This window comes from Ascaphus truei, chromosome 3 (genome assembly GCF_040206685.1).
Source record: "Ascaphus truei isolate aAscTru1 chromosome 3, aAscTru1.hap1, whole genome shotgun sequence".
NCBI lineage: Eukaryota > Metazoa > Chordata > Amphibia > Anura > Ascaphidae > Ascaphus > Ascaphus truei.
Genome location: NC_134485.1, coordinates 201,642,876 through 201,667,379, shown reverse-complemented (window position 1 = coordinate 201,667,379; position 24,504 = coordinate 201,642,876). Strand labels below are relative to the sequence as shown.

The 24,504-nt window shown below is 42.7% G+C and overlaps 1 protein-coding gene across 1 annotated transcript in view; it reads left to right on the top strand.

The window, feature by feature from the left end:
* GALNT17 (polypeptide N-acetylgalactosaminyltransferase 17) overlaps positions 1 to 24,504 on the top strand; it is a 682,771-nt gene that overhangs the window by 284,705 nt on the left and 373,562 nt on the right. The window contains exon 5 of the mRNA XM_075589950.1: positions 13,972 to 14,169. Coding sequence (XP_075446065.1) covers positions 13,972 to 14,169 — 198 coding nt within the window. The remainder of the gene's footprint in view (positions 1 to 13,971; positions 14,170 to 24,504) is intronic.

The following is a 24,504-nucleotide window of genomic DNA, read 5'->3' as shown; positions in this document are numbered from 1 at the left end:
GCACACCAATATCAAATGCAAAGTTAAGCATTGACTTTAACTCTCTTATATATTTCAATATGGCTTCTCAGGAATTTCATTAGTACAGTATCATTCATCATTCAAAATATCATATGCCATACATTCATAATATTCCTAATCATAACGACAATCTTGCCAGCATTTTTAATTGTAATAGATATGTCTGATCTTAGACAAGATTATCAATTTATTATGTTACCAGTTTTCTATTTGAATCTACACTACCGACACACTTTATTGAAGTGTGGTCGGTACCGCAAGCCGGGAAATCTCCCGGCTTGCTAGTGGCCGCCCCTCGGCGTGCCGCGCGTCATAGACGCGCGGTCACGCGTCATCGGGAGCGTGCGCCCCCTGCACGCGTGTCCAGGGGCTCCCCGAGGGAGCCCTGGTGTCCCGCGATCGCGGGACAGCGGCAGGGGGTTCCTGGGGACCCGGCGGACCCGGCAGCGGTAGGGAGAGCGCCCCGATCGGAGGGCGCTCTTCCGCTGCTTCGGCGCGCGCCCGTCACACTCGGGCGCGCGCCAGGCTACTGCTGCGGCACAGAACGGGCAAATGCTCGAATAAACTGTGCCGCAGCAGTATGGCATGTCCTTTAGAGCATGCAGGATATAAAGATCTTTCAATTAACTATGAAAAATGTTTTAGATTTTTGAACATTTTCGTTCAATACCCCTAAAATATGAAACGGATCATTTGTATTGACATTTTGTGGATTACAACGCAGGAGTTCCACAAAAGGTCATATGTGTGGTAGAGAACAAATCTGTGGAAATGAGGGAGGTAGCAGTACTCTTACTATGTTATTAAGGGGAGAATTCTATTGAGTTTATAATTTAAAAACTTAAATTAGGTATGCGTAACTAATTTTTGTATTGTACAGTATGTCTTTATTTATATAGCGCCATTAATGTACATAGTGCTTCACAGTAGTAATACATATGTTAATCAAGTAAATAACAGATAGTATAAATAACAGGTCATGGGAATAAGTGCTACAGGCATAAAAATAACATTAAGGAAGAAGAGTCCCTGCTCCGAGGAGCTTACAGTCTAATTGGTAGGTAGAGAGAACGTACAGAGACAGTAGGAGGGAATTCTGGTAAGTGCGTCTGCAGGGGGCCAAGCTTTATGTAACATGTGTCCAGTATTATTCCCAGTGCTATTCATACGCTTCTTTAAGCAAATGTGTCTTAAGGTGGGTCTTAAAGGTGGATAGAGAGGGTGCCAGTCGGGTACTGAGGGGAAGGGCATTTCAGAGGTGTGGGGCAGTCAGTGAAAAAGGTTTAAGGCGGGAGAGGGCTTTAGATACAAAGGGGGTAGAAAGAAGACATCCTTGAGAAGAACGCAAGAGTCTGGATGGTGCATAATGAGAAATTAGGGCTGAGATGTAAGGAGGGACAAAAGAGTGTAAAGCTTTAAAAGTGAGGAGAAGAATGGAGTGTGAGATGCGGGATTTGATCGGAAGCCAGGAGAGGGATTTCATGAGGGGAGATGCTGAGACAGATCTAGGAAAGAGTAGAGTGATTCTAGCAGCAGCATTTAGGATAGATTGTAGGGGAGAAAGGTGAGAGGCAGGAAGGCCGGACAGCAGGCGGTTACAGTAATCAAGACGGGAGAGAATGAGGACCTGAGTCAGAGTTTTAGCAGTTGAGCAACAGAGGAAAGGGTGTATCTTTGTTATATTGCGGAGGAAAAAGCGACAGGTTTTAGATATGTTTTGAATGTGAGGGGCGAATGTGAGAGAGGGGTCGAGTGTGACCCCTAGGCAGCGTGCTTGGGCTACTGGGTGAATGATTGTAGTTTCAACAGTAATGTGGAAGGAGGTAGTAGGGTCAGGTTTGGGAGGAAGTGTGAGGAGCTCTGTTTTTGCCATGTTGAGTTTAAGGCGGCGGAGGGCCATCCAGGATGATATAGCAGAGAGACATTCAGAAACTTTGGTTTGTACAGCAGGTGTAAGGTCGGGTGTTGAAAAGTACATTTGTGTGTCGTCAGCATAGAGGTGATATTTAAACCCAAAAGATGTTATAAGGTCACCTAGAGAGAGTGTGTACAGAGAAAAGAGAAGAGGTCCCAGTACAGAGCCCTGGGGTACCCCCACAGAAATATCAAAAGAAGAGGAGGAGGTGTTAGCAGAAGAGACACTGAAAGTACGATGGGAGAGGTAGGATGAGATCCAGGATAGAGCTTTGTTCCGAATACCAAGAGTATGGAGAATGTGAAGGAGAAGAGGGTGGTCCACGGTGTCAAATGCTGCAGTGAGGTCAAGTAATATCAGCAGAGTGTAATGACCTCTGTCTTTGGCAGCAAGGAGGTCATCAGTTATTTTAGTGAGGGCTGTTTCCATGGAGTGAGCAGTGCGGAAGCCAGATAGTAGAGGGTCTAGGAGAGAATAGGTGTTGAGAAAGTGGAGCAAGCGAGAGAATACAAGATGTTCAAGGAGTTTAAGCAGGAGGGAGACAGGTCGATAGTTAGAAAGACAGGTAGGGTCAAGCTTGCTGTTTTTGAGTAATGGTATAACTGTTGCATGTTTGAAGGATGATGGAAAGGTTCCAGAGCAGAGGGAGGAGTTAAAAATGTGTGTGAGCGTAGGGATTATAGTAGGACCAAGAGGTTATAGGAGATGGGAGGGAATGGGGTCAAGAGAGCAAGTGTTAGAGGGAGAAGAGGCGATCAACAGTGACACATCCTCCTCTGAGACAGTGGAAAAAGAGTCAAGGAAGGCAGGAGGAGAGTTAGGAAGAGATGTAGGATGGGAGGAAGAAACAGAGGGGGTGTTCTGACGTATGGATTCCACCTTTTCCTTAAAATAGTCAGCAAAATCCTGAGTGGAGATGGAGGAAAGAGAGGCAGGTGAGGGTGGTTTGAGTGGAGCATCAAAAACAGAGAACAGTCGGCGTGGGTTAGACTTGTACAAGTTAATTAGTGAAGAAAAGTAGGCTTGTTTAGCTTGCGAGAGGGCAGAGTTGAAAAAGGATAGCATAAATTTGAAGTGAAGGAAGTCTTCGAGAGTATGAGATTTCCTCCAGATTCGTTCAGAGGAAAGAGTGGAGGAACGCAGCATGCGCGTGTGGGAATTTAGCCAGGGTCTAGGGTTAGAAGGGTGAGGGCGGCAGATAGAAGGCGGGGGCATGTAGATCTAGAGAGGAGGACAAGGCAGAGTTGTAGTTCCTGACCAGGTTGTCAGGGTCTGTAGCAGAGCTGAGAGAGGAGAGGGAGGAGGGTAAAGTGGACTTAAAGTCTGGTAGGTTAATAGAGCGCAGGTTTCTGCAGAACCGGGGAGTAGATGGAGGTGGAGAAGGGGAGAAGCGAGATAGAGAGAATGAGATGAGGTGATGGTCAGAGAGAGGAAAAGGGGAAATGGACAAATCGGAGAGAGAGAAGTTTTTTTGTGAAAACCAGATCTAAGTAGTGGTCATCCTTGTGGTTGCTAGCTGCAATCCACTGTTGAAGGCCAAAAGAAGAGGTTAGAGAGAGAAAGCGGGAAGCCCAAAGGAGAGAGGGGTCATCAATGTGACAAATGAAGTCCCCAAGGAGAAGAACTGGGGAGTCTGAGGAGAGAAAGAAAGAGAGCCTGGATTCAAAGTGAGAGAGAAAGGCAGAAGGCGGATGAGTAGAGGTAGGTGGGCGATAGATGACCGCCACGTGAACAGGGAGAGGAGAGAAGATCTGAACAGTGTAAGCCTCAAAGGAGGGAAAAGCTTGAGATGTAGGAATAGGAAGGGTTCGGTAACGGCAAAGAGAGGAGAGCAGGAGCCCCACGCCTCCACCGCCCCACGCCTCCACCCCTGCCATCAGGGCGTGGAGTGTGGGAGAAAGAAAGGCCACCATAAGAGAGGGCAACTTCCAGAGCAGAGTAAGACTAAGTAAGCCAGGTCTCAGTTATAGCAAATAGGAGCAGAGAGTGAGAGTGAAATAAGTCATGCACAGAGAGGAACTTGTTAGAAAGGGAGCAAGCCAAAGGGCACAGGAGAAAGGAAGAGAGGAGGGAGGGTGTCAGGGGATGGGTATGAGGTTAGAGGGGTTGACACCAGGAGTAGATGTTGCAATTGGCAGACGAGGACGAGATCATGTAGAAATAAGGCAGGGACCAGGATTGGGAGAGATATCCCCAGAAGCAAGGAGGAGAAGCATGGATAGAAAGAGGATGATCTCAAGCCATTTATGTTACCAATATACAATATACAACATCTTAGATTGTAAGCTCTTCAGGACAGGGATTTCCTTTCCTATTGTGTGATTTTGCTGCACTTATTGTATTATTATAATTCCCTGTACTGTATTCTTTGTGAAGCGCTGAGTACACTTTGGGCGCTATATAAATAGACATACAATACAATACAAGTGAAGATAACGTAGCCATACAGTGGAGAGAAATGGTGCTCAAGCACCTGACCTCACATTAATAATGAAAGGACAAGAGGGCACTGGGAATTGCAATTAAGTGGTATAAACCTATGAAGAGGGCTCCAATTACCCTGAAGGCAGGGGGTAAATGCACAAAAACACCCCCCCTTACCTCATTGGGATGGCCCCAGGCAAACGTACTCACACTAGTACCTCCAGTCCCTCTCTCCTTGGGCGTGCTGCTGAATCCAGTGAGGAGAGATCCAATGTAGTGAAGCGTGCAGCGCACAGCCAAAAAGGCAAGAGTGGTCTGGCAAAAAATCTTTTATTAAATTAAGAGATCATAAAACAGAGGGTTGTGAAACCTTCGACGCGTTTCGTGCAACAACAATGCACTTTATCAAGAAGTGCCTAAAACATAGATCAGGTACCTTTTATAGGGATCGTCTGCCGCTTGGCGCCAAAATTCAGCGTGTGACATCACTTAAAATCTACAACCGGAACACGCTGCGCACGCGCCATGCAGACCAACAGCCAGCTGAGTCTCACTGTGAGACGCAAGCCTGAACACGCCCCAGCTAGATGACACGCACCCAGAGGGGAAGTGAGCGGCGAACTCTCGCGAGATGCGGCTCAAGCAAGTCTCACCTGCCTGCGCATGCGCAGACGTTGTACCAGTCAGGCATGATTAAATGCTCAGTATCGCGAGATTAGGTCAACAGCCCATCCACCTTCCTATAACTGCACAATATGCGCTATAACAATGCTCAGCATTGAGACAAAGTGAGAAAGTAATCAATATTAAAAAAATGTATCCAACCATTAAAATATGTATCCAACTACCCCAGATCAGTGACTCAAGAGCTCTTCTCATGTGAAAACACAGACAAGAACACTCTATGAGAAACACCACCTGGGGAGGGGATAACATAATGTAATAATAGCATGTGTTTACACGGGGGAAAGGACTGGGACTAGTGGAGAGCCAGGTCAGGCAGACAATAACCTATATAGTCATACAGTAAGATATTAACAAACAACACAATAAACATTTAATTAAACTATATAGAGAAAATCTTTATAAACATATCCCTAAACCTATATTAAAAACAAATATAAACAACCCTCCTTTGAAGCAGAGGATATAATTCATAAGTATAGTTATTACACATAGAATCCAATTGATTAACTCTGGGAATTACTTACTCCTCACTTTATATTTTTTAGTATTTATTTTTTATTTTTTAATTTTTTTAAAATTCTTTAATTTTTTAAATTGCTCATATAAATGTTTCTTTCAAATCTTTTATATATGTTTCCTTAACTATTTGTTAATTATGAGCAATAATTAATCGTTAGCTGAATATGACCGTTGATTGATTACTTAACAACATTCCATCACAATAACTTTCCAGAGAATCTAGGATTAGTGGGGGCACGATGCTCTGAATAGACAAAAGGACGAGTTGACAAATGACTCCTTGCGTAAATCATTACTATATGTATACTTGGACCTCAGATGCACTACAGAACATAATCAGAACATCAATTTAAGTCAACAATAAGTGGAAATTTCTCTTAGCAATAGTCACGAAAATAATATTCCCCATGAATATCAAATTCTTTGTACATATACAGTTATACATACATACATGTCAAAATATTGTTATTACAGAGTTAACATCCTCCAAGGACAGATGATCAGGTCAAGAAATGACTGATATTCCATTCAATATTCATTCCTTCTGGAAATCTCGTGTTCAGCATGAACATCCAGTAAGATTCCCTACAATCCAACCTCTTGACCTGATCTCCTCCCCTTTCTTTAGTCATAAGTCGTTCTATACCCATAAATGAAAAGTTTCCTATGCCCCCCTTAGCACATTCAGAAAAGTGTTTAGCAACTGGGTGCATTAAGTCTCCTTTCCTAATTAACCTACAATGCTCCTGCATCCTAACTTTCAGGGCCCTTGTAGTCCTTCCAACATATCTTTTCCCACAGCCACAGGTAATAAGATATATTACAAACGACGTATTGCAGTTGATAAAGCTATTGATATTAAAGCGTCTTTGTGGACTGTGGGAAAAGACACATCTGGAGGGTTTCATGAAGTTACACATATTGCAATTGTTGCATCTAAATGATCCCTTGGTTGAAAAGGAATTTGTTTCTCTAATGGGAGTGGAGATAACACTTGGGGATACATAGTTGTATACATAGGGATACATAGTACACTTGTATACACTTGGGGATAGTACATAGGGATACTAGTATACACTTGGGGATACATGTATACACTTGGGGATACATAGTTAGCTATGGTTTTCGCTTTCCTGTAAACGATCCTAGGTCCCTTTTTGATGTATTCATTGAGTACAGGGTCCATGCGTAGCAGGCCCCAATGTTTGTTAATGATTCTATTAACCTGGCCACTGGTTATCTCTTAATTTAATAAAAGATTTTTTGCCAGACCACTCTTGCCTTTTTGGCTGTGCGCTGCACGCTTCACTACATAAGATAACGTAGCCAGCATGAATCTGTGACAATGCTCGTCTCAGACAAGAAAGTTGAACCACAGGGCGGAGGCAGGATTTGGAGACTGACCACTTTGTCCAGAGAAGGATAGCGAAGTCAGGGTCCAAGGCAGAAATGTCTTTGGTGAAGATATCGGAAAACTCTCCTGCAGACAGTAATTTTCTTAGAGGGATAGAATTGGCTTGCTTGGTGAAGCGGTGTACTACAACCAGTATAAATGTTGTCCTCTGAATGGGGGTTGCTCTATTATAAAGTTCATAGCCAGATAATTCTATGGACGGTCGGAAGCAGGCAGCAGTTGTTATAACCCATATGGTAATGCTCAAGGAACTTTGCTCTGGGCGCAGTACAGATGCAGTACAGATGCGGCCACCTGTATTCTCCCCCTTTGCCTTAGGAAAATCTGTGGCTATCTCTCAGAAAAGCTGCAGCCAGACCCAATGGCCCATGGGATTAACACAGCAGATGTCCCATTCAAATGCATGAAACCCGCGCTGTGTTAATCCTATGGGCCATTAGTCTGACCACAGCTTTTCTGTGAGATAGCCACAGATTTTTCTAGATTTTCATGGGCTAGCAGGAGAATACAGGTGGCCACATCTGTACATGGGTCAGCCAATTTCTTAACATACGGGCAGATCTCTAGCTACCAGAATAAACAAAGAAGAAAGTCAGAGATTTTCTGCTCGCCCGGATGCCTGTGAGTCTTGAGCTGTGTTCCCAATGTAGTAGTTCCTCGCAAAAGTGTGGGGGAACAGCCTAGGGGGCATCACAGGAAGACCCGCAGCGTAATCTGGCTGAGAAGCAATGATAAATGTTATGCAGAAAAGCTGTTCCAGAATGATAGAGCAGATTATATGTGCCAGAGGGATAATGTTTCCTTTTCAAGGTTCTCCAGGCTATACTACTTCATGGCCTTCATTTTGGGTTTGTAGAGGGGGTATGTTCGACCACAGGGGGAAATGGAATATGGAACAAGATCTTTGCCGCAATCATAGGCCTGATGCTGAGTAAGTTTCACTGCGTGTCCTTTGTCCCTGATAGGATACAAAAGACTGTTTGTCAGGCATGACGCTGTTATTTGTCCAGTGGACCACTCAATACATGGATCATGCCATGGAAAGCCCAAGATTACCGTGGCCGAAGGAGAAGGTATGATGTGGAAGTCGAGTGTTTCGTGATGGGAAGTGCCCATGGAGATTTGTAAGGGTAACGTTTCCAAGGAGATGGTCCCCGGACCCAGAGATCTCTCTTTATACGTCGAAGCAGAATGTCATGGGACTATGTGAAGGCATGATCCATGAAGTTCCCAGATGCTCCCAGGTCAATGAAAGCCTGTGTAAGAACTGTAGCACAGTTGTATAGACCGGGCAGGAGGAGTGTGATGGTAGGGGTAGCCAGCCTTCATAATAAAGGTGAAGCCCGGCTGGCTGCCCCTAAAATGTGTGTAATGGGAGCTCTTGGTGTCAGTAAAGTGTATTAACGTATCCTCTGTAACCAGGTTCCCTTAAACTGTCCCCTTTGAGTTTATAAGCTAGCGGCATCCTATATTAGGACCCCTCATAAGAAAAAGCTGCAGGACCGAGACTTTGTAAACAGGAGTTTAAGGGTAGGTGTTAGGGGGGGGCAGGGATATGTTAACTGTACAAATGTATAACAACACTTTATTCCCTGTAAAGTAAAATGTTGAAGTGTAGCACTTCCCCATACAGTTAGCAAGACATAAATGCATTTTGTGTTTCTGCTGTTTCTTTATGGGCAGAGTCACTTAGCTGTACTACATACAAGAAAAAACAGTTTTGTGAGCAGCAAAGTGCCTGGACAATAGTGAGGGGGAAGGGCTATGACTTAGGACTTGAAACTGGTTATCTGCAGTAGAAAGCCTTTGTTCCATCTAGACATGGAGGTACCTACCCCGCAGGGGTATGGTACTGGCCAGGGGAACTATTGCTGGGTTTCAGACCCATAGGCACAATTCCCATTGACCAGTTCAAATTTCCCACTTGCCTGTAGCTCATGCCCCAATGGGCAGTCCAGAGTCCTTGGGCTGGCCCCCTTCCCTGATTGGTGCACCATCACAATCCATGCTCTAAATAGCTGCCAGTCCTCTCAATGTTAAAGATAGGCATTAAGCACTATATAAGGGAAGCAGCCGATCAGTGTAGTAGATAGAGACTTGAGAGACAATGTGAGAGAGCCAATCTCTGGGAGCAATCACGCTGGCAGGCTTTTCAAAAGTGCTTCTATGTGAAAGAGCTACACACCAGTAGAGAAGCACTGGAGAAGCCTAGCCAGCCGAGCAAGCTAGAATCTGATGGGGACACAGCAGAGCGGGAGATTCAAAAGTGCTTTGTGCTGGATAGCACTGAGAGAAGCACTGAGAAGCCTGGGACAAGAAGCGGACAGGGTATGCTTACCTAAAGCAGGCACCCTGCACCTAGCTGAGGTTAGAGACTTCCCCCAGACCCCTAGTTGGTATGTATTCCCTTGTTTTGTGCATTTTTTGTATGTCTGCGGGCTTACCCAAATAAACCCAATTTATTTAACAATGTTGTCCTGCCTAGTGAATTGATCCCAGAAGGTAAAATGGTGCTAAAAGTACTGATCTCCCATGACAAGGAGAACCTGCAGAAACGGCTATGGCATTTTCCTCTATCTTCAATAGAAGTTTTGAGCTTTCCGGATGGGTACAACATATTTGGAGAAGGTGACCCTTTAAACCACAATAAAGGCAAAGTCCAGCAAATCATATTCAAAGCCTCTCCTGTTCAAACAACCTTATACCGCCTATTTGCATGGGTTCTTCTGGCTGGGGAGGTTAAGTCTGTGGAGACTAAGAGTGCAATGTTGAGCAAAAGCTGGAGACTTCCCGAACATGAAGATCCATGTGGATGCAAAGGGCGATTAGTTCATCAAGGTCTTTAGGAGTGGCTTACCAACTCATCCTTGAGCTGATCGCTGAGCCTCTGCCAGAAGGCAGCCAGCAGGGCCTCATTGTTCCATCCTGTCTCTACTGCGAGGTTGCGAAACTCAATTACATTCTGACCCACTTTCCGCGTCCCTTAACATGGATCATTGCAGCTTGAACTGTATGGCACACTGGTTCAGGAAACCCCTGCATGAAACTGCATTACCTCCACAGTGCTGTGGATATGTGGTTCATGGAGAAGCGGGTTAATATAAACAGTTGGCTTAGCAACCAGAGGCAGTACGGAAGCTGGAACCATCAGTATGGAATCAAAGCGAGACCAGATATTTTGCAGAAATTAGGCGTTTGTGGCCAACTGCTGGTCCTGATTAGACAGATGTTTCCCATGATCTCCTAATAAACAAACCTGCAGAGGATATGGAGACTGACCACTGACCACAGACGTGATAGCAATGGCATGGTCACAGGCAAAGATCGAGGCAGGTAGCAAAGGTTCATAGACAGGGGGTCACAGGCAGAAATCAGAGAAACAGGTTCCAATGTAGACTTCAGCTAAAAAGACATCTTGCTCTGGCACTAGCTTGTTGAAAAATGCAGCTATATGAATGCCTATCACAGGTATAGTCAATCACAAACTCCATCTTGACTCAGGGAGATCGCGTGTCCTGACAGTATCATTGTTTTTATGATTTGTATTATTTTTTACAGATTTTTGATGTCATTGAATATTTTATATTGTGTAAGTATTGTGTGTATAATAATATAATTAGTTTACTGTATTGTAGCACTACTTTGCTTTATTTACCTTTACATTTTTAAAAGACCTATTTTTCCTCTATATAAAGTCAAACTGGCCTAGGTATTTATTGGTCAGTAAAACAAAGATACAAATTTCACCTTAAAAGATTAAAGTTACTCCTATCAAGATTTGTGTACTTGAATTATACACATGCACCCATCTATGCATAATAGAAATAACGTTATGGGGTATTCTTATACTCAAGTAATTTTTAATTAAAAAAAAAAAAATTCTCTGCCCAATCCCTAAAAATGGCATTAGAGACTGATGAGGAGGAGTTGAGGACACGCCCGAAGGTGGGATTATTCAGTTTTCAATGCAGAGGTTTTTTTAGGATAAAAACCATGCATTTGGAATATGAACGTTAAATTCAACAGAGGAGTTTTTATGCCAACAACAAACGTGAATGCTCTTATTTCCAATGCCACAACCTCTAAGAGAAATCTGATATTATTATGTGGTAATTTACTTCGATTTTCTGTTTTGATCTTGTTTATTTTATATAACGGTCTGCAAATATTATACTGTCAATTTCTTGTATCATTCTTTCCTGTAACTAAGCAAGGTACTACTTTTGTACGTTAAATAAAACATTTAATAAGTACTGTCTTTGGGCCCTAATTGAACCTTGCACGTTTTGAAGAGAATCACTGAATTTTTGGACACATTTTGCTTTAATAGATTTTTGTGTTTTAATTATAATTTTTCCTAGTAAACAGGGGACCAAGGATCCCTAGTGGTAAGAGCCTTGGTGGTGGCAACAAGTTTAAGGTTATATTGTGACGGTTTGAGGGGGGATATTACTCATTTTATGGACCCCACAGGGAGATAAGTGGATGAGCTGGATAGCTGTATGTATTAACCCTCGTCGCAAACACACGTCATGTGCTCACAGGTGTACCACTCATGACAACAATAATGCAACGTTTTTCTACAATAACATGACGTTAAGCCTATGCTAATGAGATGTAACGGCATTGTTTTTGCATATAAATAGCTTTGAGAATACAATGTTATCTCAGGGAACATAATGATGATTCCTGTTTTAGGTGATGTCACGTTATGAGCCCTGATTTAACTGAGCATTGTGGATCTGGACCTTGGTATGCTATTCAGGCCAGAATGCATTGCAAAATGTTTTTACAATCTTCAAAACACTGAATAGGTTAATAATCTAAAAATTGTAGAACCAACATGTCACCCTTGAAGGCACCGAGACAGAAGATGAAATATGGTATTTTGTTTTCTCTTGCTGGTTATGTGGAAATAATGTGTCATTAATTAAGGCTTTAGGAAGCATAGCTTTGGCATATGCAGCAGGTCACTTGCCTCAAACTGGCACTATGTGTCAGCCTCCATTGTCAGGCAATCAGTCAAACAAGCGTGAGAAATTACCATGGTAACTCCCAGATCTCATCAGTCACGCAGCGCAGAACCATACACTCAGGCAGATGGAAATTAAGGTTTATGACTTCCATAATTAGTAAAAAGTTATACTTATTTTTTTTTATGGAATAAAGTGCATAACCATTAAACAAATACAGGAATGTATTTTATTCTGTAAAATCATATATCAATCATTACTTCTCTCTGGACAGCATATTCTCATGATAATCTTAATTCAGCCATGCTCCACTGTACAGTTCTTGCAAGTAACACGTGCGAAACAGCCTACAATGTACACACTTAAAGGTATCATCATACTGTACTATAGATCACTAAATTCTGTCAAAAAGTCATAATTTATTTTACTATCACAAAGCTCTAAAATAAGATTTCATTTTAGCTCTGGTTTTGCAAGACTCTATTTTGCAGACAAATACAGTATTATCGAAAATTGCACTGGAATTAGACTTGTTTTTTAGCTCAAATCATTACAGTTAGGGGCTTGATTCAAATCCCATGATGGCATGGAGTCAGATTCGTAATACTGTTTATACTTTTTTGGAGTTATCACTATCTAATATAATATATATATATATATATATATTGATTACAAATTATATCACTAGCTACAAATGACTTGGTTTGTCAAGGAATACATCAATTTCTACATCTGTCTACATTTTATGGATCTTCTAACAAGGTAATCACACCATTTGTATAGTGGAAAAAATTCCGACGCACTCGGTATGGATTACTTTATAGTCAAATAGACACTATATATATATATATATATATGTATATTTGTAAATTATACTTCCTAATGGTAATTACTGTACACCATTTTGGAGTCTGTAATACATGTTAGTATAGTTATGTATGTATGTATGTATGTATGTATGTATGTATGTATGTATGTATGTATGTATGTGCTGTATGCCCTTATTTTATATAGCGCCAATTAATGTACATAGAGCTTCATAGCAGTTATAGTATGAATCATCTGTCTAATATTGCCAGAACTTTGTGAAAAATACTGTAGGTGAATATTAATATTTCTATTAAAAGCTAATTTACATACTAATTTAAATAGAATGCCAATCTCTAAAAGATCCCAGGGACACAAGAAATTGCATTATCACTCAAAAAAAAATGCTTTAAGTACAAAGAAAATGTATAGTTATTGCTTGATATCATTATGTTTCTATGTTATAACATTATCAGAATTTAGTGAATATAACGTTTGCTGTATATCAGGTTCATTATTCTATAATATACTTTAAATACATTGTTCTGAGTCTTGTTTAAAGGGTTGTTGAGTTACTTGTTTCACGTCTGTAGTGTTATGTCAGCAGCAACATGGGCAGGGACTATGTGAATTAGTAAGAGGAGGTGGAGTTTTTGTGACACCCAAAAATAATTATATGCATCAATGTATATTTTTCTTATGTTTGTACAGTTAGTTTAGTATAACTAAACCACTACTTTATGTCTGAGTTGATGTTGAGAAGTCTATCTAAAAACTTGCACCAAATATGTTAAACTTACAAAATAATATGTTATTGAAGTTGACTTAGAATAAGCAATTTTCAGTACATGATAAGTTGCATAGTATTGTTGCAATTCGGAAAATATCTGTTTAACAGTAAACAGTCATTTTGCATGTATTTTTTAAAAATACATGAGCTGTAGAGGAAGCAAATAGGAAAGTTAACATTAGTTGGGCCATAATTCTGAAACCATTATAGAAGTGGACAAGGTCCACACACTGTTTTAACATTCAATTAAATGCAAACTAATACAAATATCACAAAGCATTACAAAAATCAATATACATACATTTGCTACTAAAAGTACAATACATTGTTTTTGAATATTTTTTTTATTTACTGGTTTTCATTGTGGCCAGAATGTAGACTTCCCCTTTAACAGATGCTTTTTCTCTTTGGATTTTCAAAGGGCTGAGCCAGTTCTTTCCCGGATACAAGAAAACCGGAAGCGAGTGATTTTGCCTTCGATAGATAATATCAAGCAGGACACATTTGAAGTTCAGAGATATGAGAACTCGGCACATGGATACAGTTGGGAGCTTTGGTGCATGTACATAAGTCCTCCCAAAGATTGGTGGGATGCAGGGGATCCATCACTACCTATCAGGTAAGGTAAAACCATAAACATTCCCATAATATGCGCTCTCAACAATGTGTTCTTTTGATATACCGTACTTTTGAATTATTGAGTAACAACAGAATGCCATCTATAATATCATTTACGAGGTATAATATTATTATTATCGTTTATTTGTAGAGTCAACATATTCCGCGGTGAAAAGTGGGTACAGAGATTTGATAGTTATATAAAGAGTTATATACAAATAAAAATAAGGAAAAACATGCACAAACAGAAAAGGTAATGAGGGCCCTGCTCAGCTTACAATCTAGAGGGAATGAGGCATAATGCTGAAACTAAAAGGTGAAGTGCCTGGTCATTGTCTGGTGAAGTATAGATCAGGCTGGAGTATGGTCCAGCCAGAAAGCCACCCAGTCAGCCAGAAAACGTTAGGGTATAAGGTTTTAGGGTGGTGATCTTAGGGGGTGCTATATAGCATGCTTCAGCCGCACAGCTTATCCAAATGGGGTTGGAAGGGGGTGGAGGGTCAAGATGATGGATGTTAGAGGTATGTCAGATAGGCTTCCTTGAAAAGGTGATTTTTCAAGGAGTTTTTAAATGTCTGAAAGCTGTGGGAAAATCTGATGGTGCGTGGTAGGGAATTTCAGAGAGAGGGGGTAGCACAAGAGAAGTCTAATAGGCAGGGCTAGAGGAGGTGATAAGGCAGGAGGAAAGGCGGATGTTGTGGGCAGAACATAGGGGGAGTTTAGGTATATACAGTATATGGGTATGAGGGCTGACATTTAAAGTGGGAGCAGCGTCATAAATTTGATTCTAGAGTATTCCGGAAGCCAGTGTAAGTGGAGCAGCAGAAGTGAAGCATTGGGGGAGGTAGCTTAGGCAGCAGTATTTTGGATGGATTGGAGTTGAGCAAGGCAGACAAAGGGAATGCCGACTCAGTGAAGACTGTAGTAGTCAAGGTGGGACAAGGTGAGTGAGTGAATTAGGATTTCAGTTGCATCATGAGTAAGAAAATGTTTTAGAGGTGTAGTTATCAGGACTTTGTGAGAGACTGAATGTGAGGAATGAAGGAGAGATTAGAGTCACAGATGAACCCTAAACAGTGGGTGCTGAAATTGTGTTATTGATAGTGTGTGAGTGTTTAGGTGTAGCAGTGGCAATGGAAGGTGGAAAGAGTATTAGTTCTGTTTTGGACATATTAAGCTTCCGGTAATGATGGGACATCCAGAAGGAGATTGCAGAAAGACAGTTGGTGACATGGGACAGGAGAGAGGGGGAGAGGTAAAGGGAGGAGAGTTATATTTTGGTGCCATCAGCATAGAAATGATACTGAAAGCCAACAGATTGTATTACTTTACCAAGAGAAGAGGTGTAGAGTGAGTCAAGCAGAGATCCAAGGATGGAGATTTGTGGGTTCCGAACAGAAAGAGGGAGCGAAGATGAGGAGAACCCAGAGAAGGAAACACTAAATGAGCAGTTGACTAGATAGGATGTGAACCAGCAGAAGGCTGAATCACGGAGGCCAAAGGAGTGGAGAATGTTCAGGAGAAGGTGGTGATTAACAATGTTGAAGGCAGCAAAGAGATAAAGGACAATTAGTAAAGAAGAAGTGATCCTTAGACTTAGCTGTGAGTAGGTAATTGGCCACTTTTGTTAGTGCTGTCTCAGTGGAGGGGAGTGTAGAGGATAGAAGCTCACTGCGTCAGTATGTTGTAAAGCCATCCCTCTGCTAGAGAAAAGTTCAGATTTCTTCAAATTAATGAGAAACAAATCTTCTCTAGCACATTGACAAAGTCCTCACAGCATATTGAATGGGGCCCAACAGTAAACCTAAATTTATCAATTTCCACAACAGGCTACTTGTTAATATTATATGTTACTGTGCCATTTTCACATTGTGTTTCAATGAACATGTTTGAAACAGAAGTATATGATTTCTATTGAAATCTCATAAATGTTTAGTAGAGTACATTTAGTACATTGACTTATGTAGCTCCCAAAACACTCATCTATGCAGCACTAGGAGAGATACCTGTGAGTACACCTAAGATACAGGAGAAATACTGTAGGCTAATTTGTATATTTAAATTAACTTCATTTCCAGGCATCTCAGGTGTGTTTACAGGCTCTGTATCTCTCCATATGTTGTATAGATTAGTGCTTGGGACGATATAGAAGCCAGTGTATACTTCCTGAAATAAGATGTATTTGGGTCTCTCTCCATCTCACACACATTTATATACTGTATATTGGCAAATGCCAGCAAATCTCTAGCTGCTAGTATCCTTGCCTTAGAGACCAAAGCAATAAAGTTAATTTGTCCTGTTTGTACTTTGAACCTTATTAAAACTGAAATGAGAACACAGGCTTCAAGATCTACTTCAATAAAAATGTCCAAAGTCTAAAATACCAGCAAAAGTAATAAATGTTTAACCATGTGTTTGCCGGAAGGGCTGCGGCACAGTTGCTCTGCAGTGCAGTCAAGTGATTGTGACAACCCTTAACCCAGAAAAGGGTTCCCAAAGGAACACAGACCGCGATTTCCCCTGGAAAACAAGTACTCAAAGGGACCCCTTAAACCCTTTCCCTCACTGCACCGTATTTGTACAACTTCCACACAAAGTATACATTAAGCACCTTCTCTCCCCACCTTTAAGACAAACCTGAAAACCCACCTCTTAAATGAAGCATCCCAATAGTCTAGGCACATGACCACTGTGTGTGTGTGTGTGAGTGTATGTGTGTGTAAATGTCGGCTTTAGAAAAAAAAGCCTGATGTGAATGGCTAGTTTCCTGAACCCCATAACTACTGCTGCGGCAGAGTTTATTCGAGCATTTGCCCGTTCTCTGCCGCAGCAGTAGCCTGGCGCGCGCCCGAGAGTGACGGGCGCTCGCAGAAACAGCGGAAGAGCGCCCTCCGATCGGGGCGCTCTCCCTACCGCTGCCGGGTCCGCCGGGTCCCCCGGAACCCACTGCCGCTGTCCCGCGATCCTCGGGGAGCCCCTGGACGCGCGTGCAGGGGGCGCACGCTCCCGATGACGCGTGACCGCGCGTCTATGACGCGCGGCACGCCGAGGGGCGGCCACTAGCAAGCCGGGAGATTTCCCGGCTTGCGGTACCGACCACACTCGGATAAAGTGTGTCGGTACTGTAGTGCCTGGACGCCAACGCTTCACAATATCTAAAGCAGCAATCCCGCCTGGGATCTTACCTGATCTGCAGTCCTCAATGTCCAGGTACCCTCATTCCCGCAATGTTATACATTGGAGGGGAGGTGTTCCCTACCTGTCTTCTGGGTTAGGGGGGGTTCCGATGCCTTCCGTGTAAAGCTCGAGAGTCAGATCTGGAAGAAAACAGTATAGGTTATTTCGGTGTAGGTATAGGGCAGTTATGATATATAGGGTAAATAAGAGATACAGAGTGTGAGAGAGTGTGGGTGAGAGACAGACAGAGAGAGTGTGGGTGAGAGAGAGAGAGAGAGAGAGACACAGAGAGAGAGAGACACAGAGAGAGAGAGACACAGAGAGAGATAGACACAGAGAGAGATAGACACAAAGAGAGATAGACACAGAGAGAGATAGACACAGAGAAGGAGAGAGAGAGACAGAGATACAGAGAAAACGCACACAGAGAGAGAATGAGAGAGACACAGAGAGAGAACACACAGAGAGAGAATGAGAGACATAGACAGGGAGAGAGCAACATAGAGAGAGAGTGCGACAGAGAGAGTGCAACAGAGAGAGTGACAGAGAGAGTGCAACAGAGAGAGCGACAGAGAGAGAGAGCGACAGAGAGCGCAACCGAGAGAGAGTGTGACAGAGAGAGAGAGTGCAACAGAAAGAGAGTGAGTGCAACAGAGAGAGAGGGAGAGAGCAACAGAGAGAGAGGGAGAGTGCGACAGAGAGAGAGGGAGAGTGCGACAGAGAGAGGGAGAGGGCGACAGAGAAAGGGTAAGGGAGAGGGTGAGGGCGACAGGGAAAGGGTGAGGGTGACAGGGAAAGGGTGAGGGCAACAGAGAGAGGGAGAGGGCGACAGGGAAAGGGTGAGGGCGACAGGGAAAGGGTGAGGGCGACAGGGAAAGGGTGAGGGCGACAGGGAAAGGGTGAGGGCGACAGGAAAAGGGTGAGGGTGACAGGGAAAGGGTGAGGGCGACAGGGAAAGGATGACACAGGGAAGGGTGACACAGGGAGAGGGTGACACAGGGAGAGGGTGACACATGGAGAGGGTGACACAGGAAGAGGGTGACACAGGGAGAGGGTGACACAGGGAGACACAGGGTGAGGGTGAGGGTGACAGAGAGAGGGTGACAGGGAGAGGGAGAGAGGGTGACACACTCACAGACACACAGACTCACTCACAGACACACTCACTCACAGACACACATACACAGACACACACACTCACAGACACACACACACACACACACACTCACAGACACACACACTCACAGACACACACAAACTCACAGACACTCACGGGATGTTGCACACGTGTCAGGTACTTAGGTTTTGATCTCCCGGGCTCCTGTTGTAATTACCTGCCCGGGGCTCTCTTCTCTCCACTTGTCCTCCTCGGCAGCACTTCCACCTCCCTGTGTGACGCGAGGCGGACGCCGCAGCCCCCCCTCCAAAGGTGGAAGCGGACACCGCCGCAGTACCCCCCGCCCCAAGTGGACGCCGCCCCCCCTCCAGAGGTGGACACCGCCGCCCCCCTTCAGAGGCGGACACCGCCGCAGCTCCCCCCCCAAGCGGACGCTGCCACAGCACCCCCCCCCGAAGCAGATGTCGCCATAGCACCCCTCCCCCCCCGAAGCTGAAGCGGACACCGCCGCAGCACCCCCCCTCCGAAGTGGAGGTCAAGGGGGGAGGAGATGGGTTAGGGGCTAACCCAGAGCTGCCAGCCGGCCCTCTTCCCCGCGTCAGCCCAATCAGAGAGGGGGATTATTTACTTATTTATTTAAAAAAAAAATTGGTGCGAGCAAGGGAATTCATAGAACCATAGCACGACTCACCAGTGGCTTAAATCCACTCGCCACGGGCATGCGATTATACGTATTTGTCGAACACTGTACATACATACATACATACATACATACATGAAAAAGACTGTTATACTAAAGGCGCTTAAACCAATTACATACAATGCTTATAATAATATATATATAATCGTAATTGGCAGCTCAAACCCTTTCTGGATTGTTTTCTCAATCCCAATTTCTCAGTGGTCCGGATGTTTTGGGGAGTGCAGTTATATGAAATAAAAAAACATACAAAATATAATGCAATATGTCTATATAGAAGTGTGAACTTCATTGATCAAAATCCAACAGTGTGTACTCACAAACTCTCAAATCTCATGTGCATATCAAAAACTGTGGCAAAATCTGTCTTTGAGGAGTCTGTCTGTGTTTTTGAGTCCCCATGTACAGCAGCCCTTGTAAAACAAGGTGAAGAACCAAAAAGTGTGAACTGCTAAAACACTTTTATCTATACTGCTGCGGCACAGTTTATTCGAGCATTTGGCTGTTCTGTGCCGCAGCAGTAGCCTGGCGCGCGCCCGAGTGTGACGGGCGCGCGCCGAAGCAGCGGAAGAGCGCCCTCCGATCGGGGCGCTCTCCCTACCGCTGCCGGGTCCGCCGGGTCCCCCGGAACCCCCTGCCGCTGTCCCGCGATCGCGGGACACCAGGGCTCCCTCGGGGAGCCCCTGGACACGCGTGCAGGGGGCGCACGCTCCCGATGACGCGTGACCGCGCGTCTATGACGCGCGGCACGCCGAGGGGCGGCCACTAGCAAGCCGGGAGATTTCCCGGCTTGCGGTACCGACCACACTTCAATAAAGTGTGTCGGTAGTGTACACTGGCGACACACTTTATTCGAGCTCGGCTAGTCCCACGAATTCGGGTATACCCGGGTGTATTGAGGTTTGTGACTGTTTTCTGCCCGAGTGCATTGAGGTATTTTCCAAGCAGGGATTGAAGCATTTTATTCCCGCTGGCTGCAATACTGCAAAGTATATATATATATACTGCATTACAATTCATGAATTTATGCCATCTGGTAGACACGCGAAGCATTGCAGCCTATTAAATCCTAATCATTATCATTTAATAGATTAGCCGCCCGTCAGCCAGGCATGAACCCAGGCTGGGAAGGCAAATGCAACGGGGCTTGTCAGAGGTGAGGAGCGGCGCATTCCAGGTATCTGCCAGGTACATACTGGGTATTTGCTCGAATAAAGTGTGTCGGTGCAGTAGATGCAAAGATCAAATACACTCACATGGTGTCACATAAAAATGTGCAATCGAGAAAATGTATGATCGGGATCAGCTGGGTTGTTGGGGTTCTCTCAACGCTCCTCCTCAGTAGCGCTTGCGTCGCTCGTCTCTAGTCCTGCACTTCCGGGTTCAGGATCCCGGATGATCTCCTGGCAGGCAAGCAGGTAGCACGGCCAGGGGCCCAGGACAAACATTTTAAGCAGGGCCCCATTTTAAGGGTATTGCCTGCCACCACCCCCCCCCCCCCCCATTTCACACAGCACTTCCACTGCAGCAAGGGATTCTGGGAAATGACATGCAAATGAGCACTCAGTGCCACTTTTTGCTTATAAAACCATTTTCAACATTGTATATATATATATATATTATACATTGTATTGTATTGTATGTCTTTATTTATATAGCGCCATTAATGTACATAGAGCTTCACAGTAGTAATACATGTGGTAATCAAATAAATAAAGGTGGATAGAGAGGGTGCTAGTCGGGTACTGAGTGTGAGGGCATTCCAGAGGTGTGGGGCAGTCAGTGAAAAGTGTTTAAGGCGGGAGAGGGCTTTAGATTCAAAGGGGGTGTTAGCAGATGAGACACTGAAAGTACGATGAGAGAGGTAGGATGAGATCCAGGATAGAGCTTTGTTCTGAATACCTAGAGTATGGAGAATGTGAAGGAGAAGAGGGCGATCCACAGTATCAAATGCTGCAGAGAGGTCGAGTAATATGAGCAGAGTGTAATGACCTACATATATATATATATATATATACACATACACACATATATATATAAATATATATATATATATATATATATATAATAATGCATACATACATATATAATATATATATATATATATATATATATATACAGACACACACACATTCCCACTAAAAAGAAAGATATACAGTATATATATATATATCCCAATCCATATAACAATAACCCAAGACCCCCAATCCTTATAACAAATACCCCAAGCCCCCCGATCCATATAGCAAATGCCCCAAGCCCCCCAATCCATATAATAAATACCCCAAGTCCCCCAATCCATATAACAAATACCCCAACCCCCCCAATCCATATAACGATTACCCCAACCCCCCCAATCCATATAACAAATACCACAATTCAAAGAACATATACAACAATACATATATATATATATATATATAAATTAGACTTAAATGCAAGGGGGGGGGGGGGGCGCGGCGTGCCGGTGCCTGCGGGTGGTGGCGGCGGTGCTGGGGGGTGGGCAATGCTGTGGGGGGCCGATGCTGGAGTCCGGCGGCTGCGTGGGGGTGTCCAGCGGCTGCGGGGGGGTGTCTGGCGGCTGCGGGGGGGGGGGGCGGTACAGGGGGCGACACGGCGGCTGGACACTGTTTTTAAGTATACCCTTTGCTTGCTTCATTCATTGTAACATCGCCGGAAGAAGAGATCAGTGTATCTCGGAAGCTCGCACAAATAAAAGCATTTCGTTAGCCATAGAACGGTATCATCTATTTATTTTTTGATTATTGAAGCTCTGCTAACACGGTACTGATACCTCTACATATATATATATATAATATATATATATATATATAACACTTACAATATACTGTCCCACAAGTCACTTGTTTATATTCTAAGACCATTAAAGCAAGCACATCATTAATCCCTAAAATAACTTGCCTTGATTATTACTTGGTGTACAAGTGATTTCCCTTCATTACTAATTTAGCTCTCAAAATCAGTCTCATGTAGGAAATTTGTGAACATTTTCACTACAAAAATAAAAGACTATAACAAAAAAGTGTCATTTGTGATTGAGAAAAGTACCAAAAATGTAAGTACCAAACTTAACTAGTATAGCAAAAATAAAAATGATTATTCTTTGTTCAATTCCTCTTGAGAAGAGCAAAATGTATTGCACCATGAGCAGATTCAGATTTATAAGACTAAATCTTCCCAATATGACTTGCACAAAAAAACAGGTACGTACAGTATTATGAAGGCATTTGATGGATGAATTTATGACCACCTAGTTCAAAATGTAATACACATACTGAATTTTGTGATATGATTTGAAAAATTAAAATTACTGTGCAGCATTTTATACCAAGGAACAGGTGGTTACCATGGTAAATCCAATAATGATTAGTTTGTGCTCTCAGATTCCTGTGCTTTTCTGTACATCTCTAAAATCTCCAGCTTCTTGTCAGATGGGATTTAATTATTCCACCGGCTCTGTAATAATTTCTAATTGCTTTAACCCTTCCATTGTTTTTTGAAAATATTCTTTGCATGTTATGGTAACTACAAAGCATAACTGTAAGTCTTTATACAGTATCTTTGTATACTTCAAAAATATGCTGTACTGACCCTCCAAGTACTAAGCCCCCTATCGATGAGCAGTTTTCAAGTTTCTCTTGTAAGTGCAATTTGTTATGCTTTTTCCTATCAGAGATACTACACTGTTGGTGTCCTTTTTGCACTTTGTTTACAGCTTTGTCCGGATGTATTGTATTGGGATTTAATTCTACTTAAAAGGATGTAGCTACAGAAACCCTCAAATTCCATGAAACTGGAAATGTATGTGTGGAATGTACTTTAGTTAGAAGAAATCTGCAAGTTACAAGAATTGTAGTGTGTACTTTATCGGAGTGTTGTGAAAAGTATGATGCTTCTTGGCAGGTTATGTTGTTAGTTGCAGTGCCAGACTTTTAATCCTTCAAAACTAAGGAGATCAACACATTGGGACTGATATCATTATGAAATAGCCAATTATAGGAAAAATAGGCACAAAACAATACTTGCCAAAAATGAACCTGAGCTGCAGTTTACTATTACAGACTGTGAGATTTGGCAACAAAAGCAACACGTGAAATCTTTCCAGTTTTTAAAGTTCAAGAAGGAATATGCTAAAAATGGCAGATCTGTAAAGTTCAGACTAAATGGATTCCTCGTGTTTCAATATGTTTAAATCCCCTCAGTGCCAGAGGGACTGAAAAATACTCTAAAATGCACCATGCAAATTCTTTACTGCCATATTTCAATATAAGAGACTACTCCGTTTATCAAATTACATTATGAAGTTGTCTCTGAGTAAATTTTTTGGGAAGTTACTGTATACGTATTAATCCGTCATATTGTTTACACTTTGCATTCCATTAGACATTTAACAGTTAATATGACAGGCTTCAAACTTATTTCTGGTACTCAAAGTTGTGATTTAGAAATGTGTGGATATTTAGGCTGGGATTTCCACAGACATACTGGACTAATACATGACTGCCAAATATATGCAGGAAATTACTAGATATTCTGATTGACGTGAAGTAAACAATAAAATAATTTGTTAACATTAGCTAGAGAGATAACTTTCTAAGCAACAGGGTACTATTACCTTCAAAATCCTATGTGATTTTAGAAAAAATAAATCAGTTGTGCATTATTAGATACACCTTACTGCATTTGTTTTACATTCTTTATTCCCTTTTTAATGAGTTTTAATGTATTAAGCTTCATTGGGTTGCTATAGCAACCATTTAGAAAAGCATAACACTTCCTCATTTGAAATAGGCGGAAATATTGGGTGCCTGAGGAAGCAGGATCTGTGGCGATTGATCACTGGAGAACAGATATATTGGCAGCTTAAATAATTACATTGCCTTAAAGATATAGAACTGCTGCATTTATTGAAAACAAACAAAAAATAATGTCAAGAGGGAACGCACCTTTAACGTTGGTTTTTATCATACATAAATACAGAAATACACACTTACCCATGCATGCCAAGTTTGACATGCCAGGAGACTCTATGCATATATATTTATGTGATTTATGGTTGTATGTTAGATTTTTGCGGCTGCGTGGTATTCTTAGAAACATACTGCTACTGCAGCTTGCAGAGCAAAAACATTATTTGTTTATACCTTATTAAGAATAATGAATTGCCTTGAACATAATGTTTTGATATACGTATGTCCTTGAATGATAATATTTTAGTGGTTAGGGGCCCAATTTAATCATCTCAGAAAAAGCAACTTCGGCAGAGCAAAAATGTAGCTGCTACTCCCACGGAAACCTTAATCCATATCAACTTATTCAAT